Here is a 21,652-nt window from a genome sequence, read left to right as displayed (position 1 = left end):
GTAACCGCTAAAAACAAGCAGCAGCAGAACAATCAATGAGCACAGATGAATGTAAATATTCCTGTAACCTACACCAAATGAAGTGTTGTGGTACAAATAAAACTAGTGATACATAGCAGAAGTACCAGAAATGAAAGGTATTCGACAGCAATAAAAATCTATACCAAATATGGAGAAAGCAGCTAGGTAGAACAAAATGGTAATACTATAAAAGCCAGACTCGCCCTAGGCTGCAGAAGTGAAAAGCAGACCAAAAATGAGCAAACTTGTACCAGAGGTGGCAGACACCACCATATTCGTTGAACTGGGCCTAAAAAGATTAGGTTAGGCAAGATGACTCCCCTTCGACTCAGAGAGCACTGACTCTGGTCAGACCCATAAAGGAATGTTGGCCACAAGAAAATGGCTGCCGAATGCATCATGCATTCCAGAGGTCAGAAGTCATTCTTTGCTGAAAATGGTTGCCAAAGGGCATCCGGGGGGCTGAATGTGTTGGAAGTTATGTAGTTTCCTGTCAACCCAGCTTAGAAGGGAGGAAGGTGAACCAGGAAAAATTGCACAAACCTTTACTGCTAAGCTCAATAAGAAAGCAGCTTATTATGAATGCACACCTATATTGCCAAGCCCAAAATGAAAATGGTACAAGCTGTAGTGTATGTAGCTACACAGGTGGGCCAGATAATGTCCTGATTATGAGTGATACCTGCCCCTTCATCCTGGGAGAGGCTGAACTGGGATAAAAGGGAGTTTTTTGAAGAATTGTGCGTGTGAGCCTCCTGGGTCTTCGCAGAGGACAAAAAAAAAATGCACCTGCATGGGTGAGGAAAGCCTTTATTACTTCATTGGAGGGCTGTCCAAGGGTCAGGGGGATGGAGCCATATGCATTAGTACTGACATGGAGAGACACCAGGAAAAATTACATATCCACAGTCCCTGTCATAAATCCTATTTGCTCTCCTGAGGAAAGCAGCTAATGCTGCTCTTATGCTCTGCCTTCCTTTCTGTATCAACATGAATTTGCAAGCTTAAAGGTTGACACAGTGCTCTACAGTCTTTAGAAGATTTTTTACACTGTTGTTGGTTCCTGTTTTCAATTCTACAGTTCTATCCACATAGGCTGTTATCTGATATCTCAGCACATACTGCCAAATTAATGATTTGTGCAAGATGAAAGTTAGGGTAGAAACGAAAAATGGATGCCTGTGTGTTTAGCGAGAACAGTGATCGCTGATTGATTGCATTTCATTTGATAGTTGTGCACCTGCATGTGGGTGGTAGGTAGGACGGTAGATGATGCAGGGTGTGTGCTAATGGTGTCAGCTGGTCAATTCCTTCCTGTGTCATGACCTAAAGTTGCTGCAGGAATTAAGGCAGAAGTGATAGAGAAGCTTTCTTTATACAGCCATCTGGACACTGACATAAAGGTGTGTAGAAAAAATGGAAAACTTTTGAATTTCTACAAAAGAAGTACATTAATGCTATATTGGTACATAGGGGAGCTGGAATTTATATGGGGAAAAAGGTGAACTTATCCTTTAAAACAAGCCATCTCTGCCCACTTTAGCTGCATGTACTGTCAAATAATTCATTCTCAGTGGTGATAGCAAAGAGTATAGGAGCTCATTCGCACCAGCTTGTACAAGTTAAAGTGGAACTAAATCCCCCATCCTTTTTACAGCCAAGGAAACTGCCATCTTAGCCTCTGTTTGATCTGCAGATTCCACCATACTTCACATATGATCAATTATGATACCAGCCAGGTTGAGAGCACAAGAACCTGTGACAGTTATCATTCACTGCTTGCGTTTTTCCCAGCTGCATGTAATTCTAATGTGCTGCAGGGCATTGCAAATGTCCTACTTTTTTCACAGCAATGCAGTGCATTGGTATAAACTGAAGCCATAGGACATAAAATTAATTGCCGGATTAACATAAAATTTTGCATGAAAAATGGCAAAAGTGCGAGTAATACTTTACATGAAGAAATAGTGTTTTTGAATGGCATAGGTGGTGTAAGTAAGGGCAAGAAGATGTCCACAGTGACCCAAGGAAACAAAGAAAAAAGAGTGCAGCCAAAAACACAAAGGATGGATGCAAATGTGGACAGAGTGCAAACCCTTGTACTCTCAGATCGAAGAGTGATTGTGCAAATGATGGCAGAAGAAGTGAACATGAACAGGGAAACAGTGCAGCAGATTCTAACAGAGGATTTGGGAATGAGAAAGCTTTCCACAAAGATGGTGCATTGAATCTTGACAGAAGATCAGAAAAAACATTCTCTTTAAATTTCATGCAATCTTTTGAAGAATGCAGAGGTGTTTCATAATGTTATTACCAGTGATGAAACATGGTGTTTCCAGTATGATCCTGAAACAAAACACCAGAGTATGCAGTGGAAAACAAAGAATTCACCTCTCCCGCAGAAAGCATGCATATTTCTCTCCGTTCAAAACCATACTGGTGTGGTTTTTTTTTTTTTTTTTTTTTATCACAAGGGAATAGTTCACTACGAGTTTAACCACTTGCCTACCAGGCACTTATACCCCCTTCCTTACCAGGCCAATTTTCAGCTTTCAGCGCTGCCGCACTTTGATTGACAATTGCGCGGTCATGCAACATTGTACCCATATGAAATTTTGATCATTTTTTTCTCACAAATAGAGCTTTCTTTTGATGGTATTTAATCGCCACTGGGCGCTTTACTTTTTGCGCTATAAATTAAAAAAAGTGCAAAAAATTTGAAAAAAAAAAAAAAGTTTGTTTCTTTTATAAAATTTTTCAAACAGGTATTTTTTCTCCTTCACTGATTTGCGTTGATGAGGCGGCACTGATGGGCACTGATAGGCAGCACTAAAGGGCACTAATAGGCAGTACTAATGAGGTGGCACGGATAGGCGGCACTGATAGACAGCACTAATTAGGGGTCACGGATAGGCGGCACTGATATGCAGCACTGATAGGCGGCACTGATAGGTGACACTGATGATGGGTACTGATAGACGGCACTGACTGGCACAACCCCTGGGCACTGACTGGTGGCACTGACTGGCAGCACTGCTGGGCTGCACTGGTGGGTGGCACTGGTGGGTGGGCACAGGTGGGTGGCACTGCTGGGCACATGTAGGTGGCACTTCTGGGCACAGGTAGGTGGCACTGCAGAGTGGCACAGGTAGGGGCACTGCTGGGCACAGGTGGGGGCACAGGTGGGGGCACTGCTGGGAACGGGTGGGCGGGGCTAGTGGGCGCACTGCTGGGCGGAACTTGCGGGTGTCACTGCTGGGCACCGATCATCAGGGCACTGATCATCAGTGCCCTGATGATCGGTGCCGATCCCCGCTCTGACAACTGCCGGTTCTCGGCAGTACTTTCCTCACGATCTGACAGCGTGAGGAAAGTGCAGCCGAGAACCGGCACTTGCATTTCCCTGTGATCAGCGTGTCATTGGACACCGCTGATCACGTGGTAAAAGGCCGGTGGGATCGGCCTTTCACCACATCACGTGATCAGCTGTGTCCGTAGGACACAGCGATCGCGGAGATCGCCGGGTGCGCGCCCCCTGGGGCGCGCAGGAGAGCGCGTTCTGGGAGGACGTCATATGACGTCCACTCAGAACTGGCCGGCCGCGGTGAAGCCGTCATTCGGCTATGCGCGGTCGGCAAGAAGTTAAAGAACATGGTACACCGGTTAACCAACATTGAAATTTTCAGAATTTCCAAATAACAGAGTAACAGACTTGAACTCTGGCCTGACAAGTAGATTCACCATGACAATGCTCCTACATATGACACGTTAAGTGTTTGTGAGTTCTTGGCCCAGAAATCCATCCTGAAACTTGACCAACCACCTTAGTCCCCTTACCTAGCATCTTGCGGCTTTTGGCTGGTTACAAAATTTAAGAAAGGCCTTAAAAGGACACAGATTTGATGACATTCCGGACATCCAGCTCTCCTCAGCAAAGATACTGTCTGGAGGAATGCCGGGTTGCTGTATTTGCAATAGTACCAGCAGCAGCAGATGCAGGGACTCCCGCTAGTACCAGGGAAGTAAATGCCACATGGCTGGATCTAGGGGGTGCTAAGGTTGCCCTCTCAGATTTGCGTTGCCAAAACAGAGAATTGGCAACTATATATATATGCTCATTAAAGTCTTTTATTGAAACATTCCAAAGAAAACACAGCCTTAGATACAGAGATGTTACATCTATTGTAAGGTTGTGATTTTCTTTGGAATGCTGGAATAAAAGATTTTAATGAGCATTTACATAGTTACCGATCCTCTGTTTTGGAATATGTTGTGACAGTGCTGCAGCTGTAGATCAAGCACCCATTTGCCCTTATTGTTAGTGTATTTTATTTGTGGTGCAAGACCATTCTTCTTCCAGTGTGGTCCAGGAAGGTCAAAAGGTTGGACACCCCTGGTCTAAACATTGGAGGAGAGGTCCACTAGTTGATTAGAGATGGCCCAAGGAGAGAGCGAAAATGTTAGTTTCTGGCAGGGGCTACTTTTGTGAAGCTGTTGTGATCAGGTCTTTGTGTACCTTCAGTAAGAAATGTGCTCTTTCATTTCGAACATATAGTCATTGTTTAAAGCTTAAGTGAAATTTTTAAATTATATTGTTTATGAGGGGTTTTTCTTTTAGTTTAGAAGATGCTGCTGAACTTGTAATAGAATGTCTAAATCGTTGTGGAAAACCTTATCCAAGAGATGCAACATCCCTGGACATTGTGAAGGTATTGTATGACGGTTATCCCTGGTTCACAGTAATGCGACTTGTCATGTGATTTGACTGTTCAAATCGCATCCAGTAATCGGCAATGGAACCGTTCTAATCAGTGCGACTTCGTCGGAGTTGCACCGATTTGAAAAGTAGTTCCTGCACTACTTTTCTCAATTTTGGATTGGACTTGCATAGACATCTGTGCATGAAGTTGCACAGGTGTTTGCAAGTTGCATTGACATGGGACTTTGAGAACATGCAACTTCAAGTGAGGTCGCACAATTTCTAATTTGCATGTAGTGTGAACGAGAGCTTAAAGGCATGGTTCAACTTTACCAAAAAACTGCTGCACAGTTAATACTTATGTTTATTTTCTAATGACGTTATTCTACTTGCCTTTGTTATTGTCTGATATACTGTAGAATGAATTGGCTATTTTTTTTTACAATTACTTTTTTTACAGACCTTTCTAAGGGATTAAACATCCTAAAAGTATGCATTTTCAGAAAGGACAACAGTGGAGCCAGGAGATTGAATGTTTGAGGTTTTCTGTCTACAGAAAATAGGAAAAAAGAAAAATCAAGGCATCATTAAATATGAAGTTTATTATTCCTAGGTCTTAATGTCTGTATTTGCATCTTCCCATGGATAGATTGTGTGTATGTAAGCTTTTCTGTTTTTATATGTGCCTTGTTTGTAATCTTTGTATATTATACTGTACATTGTTTACTAGTTTAATTTGTCATACAGCACAATCGTCTGTATTATTTCTAAGAAGCTTTATATTATGCTTCGGAATACGTTTTATATGTTTGTTTCTGGCCTAAATCCATTTAAATAAAGATTGGCTGTCAAAAGTATCTCTTCCATTTATAATTAGCAAGTGGTTGCAATAAAGGTACAATGATCTCCAATTAAGTTTTCATCTCTGTTTCTAGTTACTGTATACAAAACGTAGGATAATCTTGCTGTTCTTGAAAATCTAGCCTGCACAGGCAGTAAAAATGCATACATACTGTACCTTCCTTTTATTAGTTAAACATGTCCACGAAAAAAGTGTGCAAAGGTCCTTGGTCCCCCATTCTTTTCCTTCCTAGTTGCTTAGTAAAACTTAGTAAATGCTCATAAAATTGAATCTCTGTTTATATCAGTACTGAACATGACCTCATGGCAACATGACAAACATGGACTTCATCAATATTTGATTGTAACTTCTGTTTTCTTTTTCTATGTATTACAGGCACTGGTTAGTGTTTTTTTTTTTTTTTTTTTTTTTTAAAATAAAGCAAGGGCTTGAAATGTAAATGGCCAATGGGTTTTAGCACACTGTTGGTGAGATTTGCTGTGAACAAGGCTTCATATAGTTAGCATATTGCTATATGTTTGAATATGACAACTACGATAGTAGCAACTGTGTAATTGGGGGAGAGATGAGCACAAAAGAAACCAATATCATGGTTTTAATGGTTAATTTATCCTTGAAACATTTCAGCTATCTTACAATGCAGTGTGTGCAGATCAATATAATAATGAGGGGAATGATTAGTTGGATGACAACACAATGCAAGCAGATTTTAATACTTTCATCCCAGTTCAAGTTAAAGCTCCCACTGAGTGTTTTGTTTGTCTCTCCTAATACTAAATGAGAAGTAAATAAAAGATAGTCAGTGATATGATAAAAATCCACAGTGTGAATGTGACAACCAGACCTTCAGGGATTAACTTAAAGCGGAGCTCTACCCAAAGTCAGAAGTTCCGCTTTAAGGCTTCATTCCCCACTCCCTGTTAAGGGGAGTAGGCGATCAGAAACAGACGTTGCCCTCCCCAACACTCCCTCCCCGTAGTCTTCTGGGACACGTGACAGGTCCCAGAAGACTACAGAACGCAAGATGTCACACCCGGTGCCCACACTGAAGATGGCATCGCTAGGGAGAGAAGACTGCCGAGGAACCCGGCCGTTGTGAAGACGCTACAGGATCGAGAGACAGGAGAGTGTCTGTCTGTTTTTTAAAAAAAAATCAGCTACAGTTTTTGTAGCTGCTGACTTTTATGTTTTTTTTATTTTGACTGGACCTCTGCTTTAAGTGAGGATAGACAGTCATGAAATACAGTGAGGAACCGAAGTATTTGAACACCCTGCAATTTTGCAAGTTCTCCCACTTGGAAATCATGGAGGGGTCTGAAATTCACATTGTAGGTGCATTCCCACTCTGAGTGACAGAATTTAAAAAAAAAAAAATTCAGGAAATCACATTGTATGATTTTTAAAGAATGTATTTGTCTTGCACTGCTGAACATAAGTATTTGAACACCTAAGAAACAGCAAGAATTCTGGCTCTCAAAGACCTGTTACTGTGCCTTTAAAAAGTCCACCTCTACTCCACTCATTAATCTAACTTAGTAGCACCTGTCTGAGCTCTGTAAAGACACCTGTCCACCCCACAGTCAGTCACACACCAACTACTACCATGGGCAAGACCAAAGAGCTGTCAAAAGACACCAGAGACAAAATTGTGGATCTCCACAAGGCTGGGGGCAATTGCCAAGCAGCTTGGTGAAAATAGATCAACTGTTGGAGCAATTGTTAGAAGATGGAAGAGGCTAAAGACGACTGTCAGTCTCCCTCGGACTGGGGCTCCATGCAAGATCTCACCTCGTGGGGTATCACTGATAAGGAAGGTGAGGAATCAGCCCAGAACTACAAGGGAGGAGCTGGTCAATGACATGAAGAGAGCTGGGACCACAGTTTCAAAGGTCACTGTCGGTTGAACACTACGCCGTCATGGTTTCAAATCATGCATTGCACGGAAGGTTCCCCTGCTCAAGTCATCACATGTCCAGGCCCGTCATGTGGTCAGATGAGACCAAAGTAGAACTTTTTGGTCTAAACTTCACTCGTCGTGTTTGGAGGAAAAAGGATGAGTTGCATCCCAAGAACACCATCCCTACTGTGAAGCATGGGGGTGGTAACATCATGCTTTGGGGGGGGTGCTTTTTTGTGAAGGGGACAGGACGACTGCACTGTATTAAGGAGAGAATGAATGGGGCCATTTATTGTGAGATTTTGAGCAACAACCTCCTTCCCTTAGTCAGAGTATTGAAGATGGGTTGTGGCTGGGTAGTCCAACATGACAACGACCCGAAGCACACAGCCAGGATAACCAAGGAGTGGCTCCGTAAGAAGCATATCAAGGTTCTGGAGTGGCCTAGCCAGTCTCCAGACCTAAATCCAATAGAACATCTTTGGAGGGAGCTGAAACTCTGTGTTGCTCAGCGACAGCCCCAAAACCTGACAGATCTAGAGGAGATCTGTGTGGAGGAGTGGGCCAAAATCCCTGTTGCAGTGTGTGCAAACCTGGTCAAGAACTACAGGAAACGTTTGACCTCTGTAATTGCAAACAAAGGCTTCTGTACCAAATATTAACACTGATTTTCTCAGGTGTTCAAATACTTAAGTTCAGCAGTGCAAGACAAATAAATTCTTTAAAAATCATAAAATGTGATTTCCTGAATTTTTTTAAAAATTCTGTCTCTGAGTGGGAATGCACCTACAATGTGAATTTCAGACCCCTCCATGATTTCTAAGTGGGAGAACTTGCAAAATTGCAGGGTGTTCAAATACTTCTGTTCCTCATGTTCCTCTTTATCTGCTTACCACCACAGCCATGAAGAAGAAAATGCTTCCTATTCTACTGAGTCAATAGGAACAGAATAAATCTATAGGGTATGTCTCCAAGGTTCCAGTTTTTACCATGGAGAAAATATTCTGCTCTAAAGGTGGAGGCAGAAAATCCCGAAATGATAAATTACGAGGTACAAGGTGCTGATGTTCCAAGAAGGGATGCAGAAGTCTCTAGAATGTTACTGAATGAGTTCCACTCTACCAACAGAACTATACCAAGGGCTGGTTTACAAATAAAGGTTCTGGAGAATTTCACTGAATTTCAGTTTTCTAAAGATTATTTTAAAACTAAGATCCCTTATCACTCCACCTACTGTAGAATACACCTAATTTTTGCTTGCATACTGTGATGACAATGAGGTCTGGGCAACCCCAAAACCAATTTAGGAACACCAGGATACCCTTATGTTAAAATTCACCAGGTTGCATCACAGGTTAGACTCAGATTGAATTCTGTCTGTAAAGGCATCGTTAGATGGATCCTATACTCCCCCCAAGGAGGGTACACAAGGACTGCATCTCCTATAATTAAAAAACATGTAGCCACATTCCAAACAATTATCAATACACTCTGTAATCTTGGGGGGTGTTTAGCTCAGTGGTAGATGTGAGGGTTTTTTTTAAGTGAGTCCATGCTAGTCCGAAATGGCTGTTAAAGGCTTGTCGGCCCACATTTATTTAAATGAAAAAACAAAGGGGTTGATTTAGTAAAACTGGAGCACTCGGAATGTGGTTCAGCTGTGCATGGCAGCCAATCAGTTTCTAACTTCAGCTTGTTCAATTAAGCTTTGACAATAAAACCTGGAAGCTGGTTGGTTTCAATACAGAGCTGCACCAGATTTTGCACTCTCCAGTTTTAGTAAATCAAACCCATAGTCTTTTCAAGGTTTCCCGCGCAGGGGCTTCAGCTTCACAAAGTATTAGTTAACAAGAAATGCTAGCCCACCTGGCTACATTCAGCAGCTCCACCACTGTTAGCAATGGTCTGTCTGACCACATTTCCTCAGGCTCCCTTAGCCTTAGTTGCAGTACCTCGCGCCTGGCCTCCAAAATACGGTTCACCAGCCGCCTTAGGTTTGCTCTCCGAGACTTCCAGACTTTATTCTGCCCCCTGGACCCACTAGCCGCCTTTGTTTTTTCAACCCCCAGATCCTCTCTTGATCTCCCTGGCCTGCGTAGCTGTTGCAACGCTCGATCCTTTGGACAAGAAGTCCCCCACACAAGGGATGCAGTCTCTGATAGGAACAACCAGGTCTCCTGACAGGGCTGTCTCTCCAAACAGCAGCAATGGCTGTGTGCACCGGGACACACACCCTGCTGGTTTTCACCAAAATCTAGACACGGAGTTGAAGATTTCTTCCCCCCCCCCAAGACACTGAAATCGCCAAACTACGGAGCCCAATCCAGGAATACCAAAATCTGGAGAAAGCTGTAACAACCATTTTCTCCACTCATGATCTATACTCTGGAGTCCCACACACTGCACACATGCAAACACAGTGCCCTTTTTCCAACCATTTTCTAATGATTTAGCCCTTCATAAACCCCATTAACCGGTCCTAAGCAATTAAGGAAAAGACGGTCCAGGAGGGATTCCCCCATCAACACTGTTGATAGGGGAATCAAGCAGTTTTCTTTGCTTCCACCATGGGTAAACTGCATAATCTATGGCCTGCCTATGTAATTAAAAACCTTAAGTAGATATTGGTCTTTGCTAATAGCATCAGTCTGACTTTAGGGCCCTATTTTAAAATAGTTTAGCTTGTAGTTAAGCAAAATACACATTCCTGGCTGGCTATCTCTACCCATAAAGTCAACAAAGGGTTTCATAACTCCTGAGCTGATATCATTACTGTGAAAATGAGAACATATTTACCTGTATCAATTAATTACCATTATTAGCAAAGGCAGGTGAGGCAAATTGCATCTCCTAGGTGAAATATGCATTGGATACCAATCATATTTGTATTCATTCCAAAGGTAATCCCATACTGGATGATAATATGCTGGGTACCAGAATGTAGCTGTAGGTATTTGAAGATGTTAATGTGTTGAAACCTGTACATGAGGGAATGGCAGATGTATGTTCATAAATACTGACCTCCCATCGGCCACCCCTCAGACCACTTGATTGGCCAGGTCATTTTGCCCACCAGAAGAAAGAATGCATTAGCAGTCTGGAGCTGTCCTTTATCATCAAACTAAAAACATCAGCCCAGGTTTATTTTGTTGAAACCAACACTGCTCTATCTTATTTCCATTGACTGGACATTGCTGGAACCCACAGAACTCAGGACTTTGATTATGCACTTTTCTTCTTAATCCCTTTTTGTTTTCTGTTTGTGCTGTTTTACCTGTTTACTTAATATTTTAAAATTATTTCTAAAGCACCAAGGCAGTACTTAAAGAATCCCTGTCTCTTTGAAGAGTGCTGCCAGCTTGTATATCTCTGAAATACTCCTGTCTGTTGTGACAGTGTATCATACAGACATTATTAAAAGTTATAAGTGTTATTGTAGATATTGTGAATGATTGGTATTCCCTCAAATACCTGGTGGTAGTGTAACTGGTTAACTAAACCACATGTTGAGCTCGCTCAGTCTACTAGCTGGCAGCCTGCTGGCACCCAGATTGCAGTCCTGAGACCTGGAAAATCTTTGAGCAGGATGAGGCTGAGAGTGTCATCATCATATGTTCATTGCAACATGAATAGTTTATATTCCTTTTCATGCTTTGCCATTGCACTATTAACAAGCAAACGAAAAACAGCAAGTGATAACCTGACAGTAAATGGTCATTTGCCAGGGCTCCAGGTACCCATGACTGTCAAAAGCTGACAAGTTGTATTTCACATAAAAGGCATTAACAAGAATAATGGTTTATTTTAGTGTATATTGGAAATCAAAAGGCAAAACACTTTTTTTTTCTTTTTGTCACTGTCATCCATCTTCCTAACAAAACTGTATCACTCAGTGTATACTTTGCAGTTCCTGAGGGATACATATGCATAGCAGAATAAGCAAACGTTCTTTGCTAAAAGCACAGCAACAACAAACGTGTAAACGTTCATTGATGCTGTGTGCTTAGTATAGTAAATGTTGTCCTAAAGATACAATCTGGAAAATTACTTTAGAAGAGGTTAATAGTACTGTACAGATGTATTGTCCTATAACTACAGGTGTGTTTACAACAGACAGATAATATTATTTCTACATGGGAACATTGCTGTGGATGCAGTCATCCAGAAGCTGCAGTATTGGGTATGTTTGACTTTTACTTGATTATTGACTTATTTACCTCATCCTTCTGGTGTGTAGAGTCAGTATTACAATCTGATAAATAGTTTAGGCCTGTAGGCAGGTTGCCTTCAGAATGCTAGCTAGGAAGTCGGCCCAGGCTGGGGAAAGAGTTAATGTACATTGCTGTTCCTGGGCTTTTTGTACCCAGCCTATCCGCTCTATTATATAAAAAGGGGAAGGATGGGTTCCAGGGAGTACCGTTCAAGAGAATACCCCGTGATTGCTGCAGAAAGGTGAGGAGGACTGCTGCGCCTTGCAGTCTGTCGGAAAGCATTGGGAGTCCGGAGATCTGCTTGTTCCTAGGGAATACCAAGTATGGACTACTACTTTATTGAGGTATGCCTGGGCAGCCCTAATATAGTGAGTTAGGAGACTTTCATTAACAATGTTCATGTTGAACTGGTTATGCAAAATGCTTAAGTAAAAGTTGCTTCTACTGTCCTAAGCCTGGTCTGACGTCATTTAAAGGGGTGCATCAGGCCTTGACAAATTTGCTTTGAATCTAGGAGCTAGCTAGAAATGTTAGGTGCCAGTTTTTTTTCTAGCATAGTTTGTCAGCACCCAGGGCAAGGCAACTTTTGGGCAATAAGCTTGACGTGATGGAATTTGCCACATGACAATCATGGCAAAACCACACCACGTTTTAGGCGCCATTGAAAATAATGGCACCTGAACCTGCGTTTGCGGTCACAGTGATTCTGTTGTGATCCCAAAGCACCCAGGCGTGAATGAAGCTGCCCTGGTCCACAAATATGCGATCTTGGATGCATTTTCAAACTCACAGATTCACATGACAGGCTAAATATTATGTGTTCCTACTGAGGTGGTTCCAGATAGCTTCTCGGCCTTTTGGCTAAGATCAAGTGTAGTATCTGTTCTTATCAGTGTCCAGTGGGGGTGCTCCCGGCCATTCTAGCTTTGCGGGGATGGCTGTTGTATAGTACCCTCACTGGTATGATGGGGTCTGGATGGCTATTACGGGGGGAACAGAAACCGGGATGCCCACGAGTAGAAGCTGGGGCCTGGGAGTAATTCCCCTTTGGAACGTCTGAAGGACCCAGTACCTCCTGATTTGGACGGATCTACCTTGTCTGGCCAGGGGCTGGGAAGGCAGAAAGTCTGCAAACTCAGTGCCCCCTGAGTAGACGCCCTCAGGGGTGCCACTAGTAACACCTGGGTGTGGGACCCCACAGTGTGAAGATGGCACAAGGTCACTGTGTTTCACTCTTTTTGCACAAGCGCCCTTAGGACCAGGCCTTTTGGCTAGGACCAGGGCAATTTTTGCTACAGGCCTCAGGGCCTGGTCTGTGCACAATTCGGCACGGTCCACTTTTTTTTTTTCTATTTATTATCACTCCCTCGTTTTGTCACTTTTTCTTACTTTTCTGTGTGTTTTCCACAGGATGGAGGGTGTGGGTCCTCGGGCCTGCCCTGAAGTCTAGGGGGAGGATGTGTGGCCTTTTGGTTCCTTCCTCCCCTGATCCCTAGGGGGTTTTCTCTTCGGGAGAGCCCCCTGACCAAGTACTGGGTGTCCGGCTTCGGCTGGACACAAGGAACGGTGGTCCACCAGGCCTTTTTTTTGGGGGGGGGGGGAAGCAGTAATTGTCTATAAATAGATCAGGGCATGCTGTATGTGTGTTTTTTGTTTTTCTTGCTTTTTTTTTCTCTATGAAGTGAGATCCAATTGGTCTCAGTTTTTAGAAAATTACTAAACTGTCTTCCTCCTGAAGCTCGGCTACCCATGGATCTAAATCATGGCAGTATTACTGAACTTGTCATTCACCACAATGGTCATGTAAGGCTGACCATACACTATACAGTTTTCTTACAATTTCCTGTCAAATTTCTGCCCAATTTCCTTTAGGTTTACCTTCACCTATGTAGTGCAAGGGCCTGCCTAATTGGATACAATTGAAAGTGTTCACGTTTAACCTCATATTATATGGCTTTTGGTAAATCTAAAGCACAAACCTCAAGAAAATTGTATAATGTATGGCTAGCCTTACTCTAAGGATGCTTGGTGATGCCAGGTATATGCCTGCTTCTAAACTCAGCTGCTAAACTGGATGGTGCTGAGACTTTTATGTAAATGCAAAGTGGGTACAGGATCAACACAACTGCTTCCCAACTACAGGAAAGACTTGATGTGAGATACTGTAACATATGGTGATGGAATTAGACTTTTTTTGGCTTTCAGTTGGCACTGTAGACGTTACTGCAATAAACAAATATGGTGACTGCTAATTACAGGGAACACCATGGCTTAACACCCACTAAATACTGCAGAGAAGTGGTGGCAGTACACATTATGTATAAAGTGAACGATGCACTCATGTAACTAAATGTTTGTACACTCTAGAGTTTTGTACCCATTTTAATGTCTCTTTTATCTCTGTTCTATTATGTGTTGATCTTGTATTAAGTTGTTCTTGGTGAAGCATAATTTGCACATGGCAAATAAAATAAATGCAGTTTAAAGGTATTCACCTGTTTGAGAATTGTTTATGCAAACATGTCTATAGCTACTCTGGTTTTTGGATGACACCAGACACACATTTTTGTGCCGTGATTTTATTGACTGAAAGCCCAGCATCAACAGATCTCCCCAGCTACAATAGACCCCTGCAACAATAGCAGCAACTGATCCACTGCAGCAACAATAGACTCCTACCAGCAACAACAGATCTCCCAGCAGCCAGCAACAATAGACCCCTCCCTCAACAGTAGATCCATCCCAGCAACAACAGACTCCGCCCCCAACAATAGATCCCACAGCAGCCAGCACCCCTTGCCATTACATACATTCAGTGCTGGAGGTACTGGAACTGCATTCCCCCATGTTCCCGCTGAAATAAGACCTGCTAGAAAGAGCATGTTGAGGATAAGAAATATATCAAATCAGTTCATCTTCAAAAGCCATTATTTTAACACTGTACGTTTATTGCCTATGGATATACCCTAAAACCTGAGCAAAGACCCTGAGAGATGCAAAAGGGGGTCATGTAAAAGGTTAGGCAGACTGGAAGAGAGGAAGCAGTCTTGTCTAATGCCTAAGAGATTAGGATAAGAGAGGAAAATTGATTAACTTAATACATTTTGTTAGAGGATGTCAATCTTGATGGATATACTGAGTATTGGAAGAAAAGGTATGCCTAAAGGCTCTGGAGGAAATAATATGGTTCAAAAGGGGCTATTCCATTTTATCAATGGCCTTTTGGCATTAAGGCCTAAAGCATAGTAGGGGGGAAAGTGATGGAGATGGACACTTTGCTCATAGCCACAATAACAGTATACAGTTGAATGTTTGTTGCGGGTGAAGACCAATTGATAGGGGAGTTAGCAATGTTGGAATGTGGGTTTGGACTTGGTCTTCCATAATGTCAGCAAGTATTTTGTAATCTGTATTTGGTAATGAAATGGGGTGGTATGATTGGATATTAGCAGCCATAAAAGGGCTAATGGCTATTAGGCTGGTTTTCTCACAGTTCACCTGGACCTTTCCTGTGGGGTTAGCTGCACTGAGCCATAGACTTCTAGTATATCCTGCAGGTTTGGTGCACTTTCAAAGTCCATCACACCCACAAGATATAATAGAAGTCTATGGCAAAGCACAGCTAACCATCAGGAAAGCTGCAAGTGCACTGAGCTGCACCAAAAACTGCAGGCATCAGTGTGAAAGCAGCCTTATAGGGGGCTCAAGACAACAAGGGCTTGTTTATATTTGTGGTTTTAGGGACGGTAAAACCTCATAGTTGAGACATGTTTTTACCATATCCCCAAACCACTGGTGTAGCCCCATGCTCCACGTGGTCCATGTGGCTTCCCTGTCACATTCTGTTTTACACTTGGACAGGAGGGGATGTGGGTGCGGAATATACAGGAACCCCTCCTTCAACCACTGAAAGCCGTCTTCTCCTCCTCTCCTGTCGGCATTCAGCAGCTGCAGGAGGAAAATGTTAATTTTAAACCATTTCATTTCATTGTGGCCTGCGACCACTTTCCAAATCACTTAAGTGGCCCTTGCTCTTCAAAAGGATAGGCACCCCTGCTTTAGAACATTCTGTAGATGTATATAAGAAAGAGCTTTTATTTACATTAGCTTGGTGTGACATCTTATAAGCCTTGATCATGTCTACTTGATAGTATCACCTAAATTTGAGCCTCTCTGTCCACACCTTCTGTCTCCCAGTAGCATCTAGGGATGAGCTCCCAGTTCGGATGAACTTACTTGTTCAGGCAGCAGTCCGAACATTCTTTAGCCACTGTTCTTGCCCATTTATTTACATTGCAGATGACAGCTCAGGGAGCATATGACAGTTGGCTGGTGTAGATGAGATGGCATTACCTGCATGATTGCTAACAAATCAAGCTGTGTCTCCTTCAGTAAAGTGTCTGTGACAGGTTTACAGAGCTGTGCGTCTATATTCCTGACCAGCCAAGTGCGACAATTTGCAAAGTTTAAAGACTGATTTATTACTAAAGATAATACAGATTTCTGTTCTAAACAGATGCATAATTAGAATTAGGAAGTGGTCAGGGTAAGATTTCAAGCAGTGACAAGTGCAGTCTTTAGAGCAAGCAGATGAGGAATGTGTGTGAGCAACAGACCGGTGGGGATGAAACCCAAACACACATGGTGCGTTTTGACACTATTGCAGTGCAATTTGGGATCGCGGGCAGATTCGCACAGATTCTGCCAGAGATCCCAAAACACCAGATGTGAACGGGGCATAAACCTGGGTTGTTTGGTTTATCAATAGTCACAAATCTGAAAGCTGTGCATGCAGGTGCTTTAAATAGGGTTTATACCATATTACAACAAATAATTGCACCTCTATTGCCATTAAATTTCTCATAAATCTACAACCATGGCTGAACATAGGATTGATCTATTAAGTATACTTTTGCATGCAATGTTAATTTTGGTGCCCACTCACACCTAGTGGTTATCATAACACAGGGCAAATACCATCCATGCATTAGTGTGTTGCAATGTCTTTCAAGTACCCCAATGCACTAAATGGACACACCTCCACTGTGGTGAGCTGCATAAGAGAAAAATGGTGCATGTCCAGTTTATGGTCTGCTGTGGTGCACTGGCAATGAGCAGCTTTAAAACAACATGGGTTAACACACTGTAATGGACCAGATAGGGCCCATTCACACCTATGCAATTAAGTAATGCATGTTGGCGAACCATTCATGCATTGGTACATTTCGGTGCCTTTTTTCAATGGCACACTAATGTAACTCACTTTTGTTGCAATGCGTTACCAGAATTAGTGCATGTCTGTTTTTTGCTCCATTGTGATGTATTGGCAGCACATTCAAACAAACTGCCTTATCATAATGTGCATTATTGCACTGCAATGGACCAGCTTGGGGAGAATGGGCCCTTCATGTTTTGTAAATATCTTTAACCCTGTCTCTGCCACCAACATAAAGGCATATGGTAGCACAGAACCACTTCCAGTTTTTCTGTATTTTCTCTTCTGCTAAAACCTCACGGTTACTTCAGTAACCATGCACCTGTAGTAGAACAGCCCCCAAGACTCTGCTGAATAAAAGAATAGCTGTGATCAGTGGCTAACAAGCCATTCACCAAAAATGTGAATCCCTTGCTGCTGCTTCCCAGCCCACAATGCACCCTGCATCCCCTCCATACCCTGTGTGCTGCAGCATTCCCTTATGGTTTATGTTTATAGGCCATAGCTCCCATGTGAATAAGCCCCATAACCTCATTCACACAAAAAGTGAACGTCTGCTCCCTGGAGTCCCAGGTACTTGCATATAGTCACAAGCAGCAGACTGTACAAATAAATGACAGCATGACAGGCACTGGGGCTGCCTAGATGTAACCTCACAAACTGGCCTGTTTGTGCATGTAACTGGTCGGACGTGTGGTTATATATGTCCAGCCACAGTGTCTGTCAGTCTATCATTGATTTGTACAGGCTGCTATCCCCATCTGTACGCAAAACCCTATTACTCCAGGGCACAGAAGTACACTCCAGGGCCAGATCTAGCCTCTCTGATCTGGGGGTGCAGTCAAAAAAAAGTCGGGGCACAATGACAACATTGTGTGAGCCACTGACAGTCTGTCATACAGAGTCACGACCTGGGAAACACTAGTATGTATTAGACTGTCATTAGATTAGGGTGATTAAACAGGTGCCTGTGCCCCCTTATATCAGATGAACCTATCAGAGTCTCCATTTACATCAGGAGTCCTCTTCAGAGCACCCCTTTATTTCAGATTCCCATCAGAGTACCCCCTTATATCAGGGTCCCCATCAGTGTGTTCGCTTACATCAGGGTCCCCATTAGATTATCCCCTTACATCAGGTCCTCCAATCAGAGCACCCCTTACATTTAATTTATTATCCCCATCAATGTGCCCTCTTACATCAGGTGTCCCCATCACAGTGCCCCCTTACATGGACTGTCCCCATCAGTGTGCCTCCTTACATCAACTGTCTGCCTCAGACTGACTCATGGATCACTAAATGCACTCTCAGAGACCTAAGGGGGCATGACTAAAATCTGGAGGGGGGCATAGCCCATGCCACTACCCCCCTAGATCTGGCCCTGATACACTCCTTCCTGATGTTGTATGACCTTTTGCAGCCATATGAATGAGGCCTGGGTATGGCTGTGTGCAAGTACTGCAATTCATTGTTGTAATGCATTGCAGTGCTTGATTTTAATTGATATAAACTTTTCTCGCACCTAACTCACCAAAACCAAGTAAGTAATCTAAGTACTTCCCAATTACCTAACAGAAAAATTATTAAATCTCCCAAATAAATAAAATATATAAATGAAACATTGTTCAAATAAAGTCCAAAGCAAAAGTCCACCAAAACCATATAAGTCCAGTAAGTAGAATTTCCAATTCCTATTTCAATCCCCGTGATACCTCGAAAAAATAATACTCATATAGTGTATTACCTTCTAAATAACAAATTTCAGTGTATAAGTGCAATCAGTAAAAATGTGCACAAAAATCAAGACCAATACAACTGTGATTTCTTGTAAATCATGCGGAAAAAAAATAAAAAATCTAAATATATCCAAAAATTATATAAGTACAATCATCAACTAAAGTAAATAAGTGAAGCAAATAAAATGTTTAAATGAACACTTCAATTCATATAGTGAGCACTCCGTGACCACTTCAATTCAATTAGTGAACACTCCGTGAACACTCCAAATAGTGATATTAAATACCATTACCCTCCGGTAGTATTCATAAGCTTATCTCGATATTCCTGGTAAATGTATTACTTCCAAGCTTTCATTCACTTCATAAGCCCATCCTCCATATTCCTCATAAAGTAAAGGAGACTCATATAATATGTATTCCAAGTATAGGGATAATTTAATAAATATCTTACATTGGGGATAAATAAATAGCAGCTCTGTGGCAAACAACCAGCCTTGCAGTCTTTAGGGCATAAGAACCACGTTTTCCAGCAGTCAAAATGGCCACGGCGGCACTTCCGGTTTTTCGTGTATGCGTCTTGACGTCACGTCATCTAACGCGTTTCGCCACTTCCGGACTTCATCTGAATTTCACGAAAAGACACAATTGTTTGCATCCACGGATGATCATCTGTCCAGTGCAGCAGCTAATTGCTACATACGCAATTGCAGTTTGCATACAAAGGTGCTTCCAGCGCCAGGAATCTAAGGACTCTTGAAACAGGAATCCACTGTGTGAAAGAGGCCTAAGCCTGCAGGGTGGACTAATACAGATTTAAAAGAAGCCCATACTAAAAGAAATATTTAGTACACTATTGCTGAACTGTCCTAAAAATGCTGGTGCTTGGCTTTCACGTTAATCCAATTGACATTAATACGTTCTGAATCACTGATCACAAATATGCAAATTAGGAGTCTGGTCTTAATTATATCTTTACCTGACACATACTTGTCCCAGGGCTGTGAACTCAAGGATTTTGAAGGGGACCTTCCTCTTCTTTTCCCCAGTGTGCGTCATGTGCACTGCTCTATGCACATCACAATTCCCATAGTACTTAGTTCATCCAAGGAGCAAATAATAGAGGATGGCTACGTTCCTACATACAGTGGGACTAGGAGAACAAACACAGCCACACTCTAACAGGAAATCGGATCTCTGAAGCAATAAAAAAGGAATTTGGAGGCTGAAAGCAATAGATAGTACTTTTTGAGTTAATATGAATAGAATTTTTTAGACCACAGTATAGTGTCACTTTACGGGGTCCATGTACGCTAGCATTTTTTTTTTCCAGCTCAAAAAACGCTGGAAAAAACACGCAGGTGATAGCATTTTTTGGTAGCGTTCAGAAGTGTTTAAGAGCCTTAGCATTTTATTAGCGTTTTTACAGTACATGTAGAGGAAAAAAAAAGCTAGAAAGAAGCTGTTAGGAATGTGTTAGTAACGTTTAGCGCTTTTTTCTGCTGGAAAAATGCTCCAAAATACCTTTTTTATAGAAAAAAAATTTCTACTACTATACCCTGAAGCTCAAAAAATGCTAATAGCCTAGTGTGCATGGACACATAAGATAACACTATTTAGCTTCTAGGAGCAGAAATAAAATGCTAAAAAACAGGAGCTAGTGTGCATGGAGCCTAAGGGTGTAACATAAAACATGGTCACATTCCCCAACCCTCAAACTGCCCTCCACTTAACTAAAGGATTGGGATTTTCTCCTTGTAGCTGCCTCCTTTTATTTCATTTAGCATGGCTCTGGGCTTGGCCTTGCCCATACAGCTGTATCATCCATTTACAGAGATCTATAAATAAGTCCCATCTTCCAGTGAAGTAGAGAAACTCACAGATCTCAATAAAACAGTGCAGTGACATCATAACACTTGTAGTCTATAGTTTACTTCCTCTAGCCACATAACTGAAGGTCCACACCTTCATACAGACCTGGGGTTGGAGGTAAACCATGCCTTGCACATGTGATGCACTGATTTTAGATGCAATGCTCTGAAGGCTTCAATGCTAACTGCAATAAATTCACTTTTTAAATATATGTGGGTGCATTTATCCAATTTTGGCAAATGGTGGACTATTCCTTGAATGTAAGAGATAGTAAGGCAACTTATTTTTCTAGCAGAAGGACAGCAATGGCAGCTTCTTTACATGTTTTAGTCAAAGTTCCCTTTAGGGTAGCTTTAAGTATTGGGGCCAGTGAGTTTTTCATGTAGTAGATGTGATTTATATCAGCAGGGTTAAAGTTTGAATATCATCTCATTTGGGATGAGCAACTCCATTACTGGAGCAGATTGTTAGGGTTCTGCTTTCTCTTCTGACTCTGAACATTGTGTCAGGCCTATTTTACTGTGTTTGCTGCTATTAACTACTTGCCCTGCAGAGTATTGGTTTGTGTGAAAGCTATAACGTCTACAAATGGCTGTATATATAGTGGAATTTTAATTTTTTTTATACTAGTAATGGCGGCGATCAGCGACTTATAGCGGGACTGCGATGGGCATTCTGACACTGGGTGGGAACTGACTAACTGCCACTGACATCCACAGTGACACTAATACAGTGATCAGTGCTAATAAAAAGCACTGACACTGTACTAATGATATTGGGCAGGGAGGGGTTAACTTTTGGGCAATCAAAGGATTAACTGTGTGCTATCTGTTTTACTATGTGTGCTGTTTTATTATGGAGACATGCTGCTTTGTATTTCTCTGATGTGCAGAGAAATACAAAACAGCATGTCCTTGTTGGCAGGAGAGAGACCTGTCAGTTTTACATGGCGATCCCCTATCGGGACCCAGTGATTGACATCCCTAGCCGCCTAGGGTGGCACACGTACGCCCCCTATATATACGTATATCACGTATATGTACATGATTTTGCACAACCCTGCCGCCGTGTAGCAGTACTTCTACTATAGGGTGGCGGGCAAGTGGTTAATATAGAGAAGGGCTGTGTGTGGGCTGTTT

At 42.3% G+C, this 21,652-nt stretch overlaps 1 protein-coding gene and 1 pseudogene across 2 annotated transcripts in view; both read left to right on the top strand.

The window, feature by feature from the left end:
• Positions 1-5,635, top strand: part of KNTC1 (kinetochore associated 1) — a 306,855-nt gene extending 301,220 nt beyond the window's left edge. Inside the window, exons 63-64 of one of the 2 annotated variants that reach the window (XM_089653667.1) lie at positions 4,640-4,730; positions 5,181-5,635. In XM_089653667.1, coding sequence (XP_089509793.1) covers positions 4,640-4,730; positions 5,181-5,198 — 109 coding nt within the window. In that variant the 3' untranslated portion in view covers positions 5,199-5,635. The remainder of the gene's footprint in view (positions 1-4,639; positions 4,731-5,180) is intronic. The other variant, XM_089653668.1, reaches the window with a different exon arrangement.
• A 6,896-nt stretch (positions 5,636-12,531) lies between these two features.
• On the top strand, positions 12,532-12,690 carry LOC149445528 (U2 spliceosomal RNA; annotated as a pseudogene).
• The last annotated feature ends 8,962 nt before the right edge of the window (positions 12,691-21,652 follow it).

The sequence above is a fragment of the Staurois parvus genome, unplaced genomic scaffold, assembly GCF_062004578.1.
Source record: "Staurois parvus isolate SC_StPar_1 unplaced genomic scaffold, SC_StPar_1.0 ptg000719l, whole genome shotgun sequence".
NCBI classification, from domain to species: Eukaryota; Metazoa; Chordata; class Amphibia; order Anura; family Ranidae; genus Staurois; species Staurois parvus.
The sequence above is the reverse complement of the archived record's forward strand: the minus strand, read 5'-3'. Positions and strand labels throughout refer to the sequence as shown.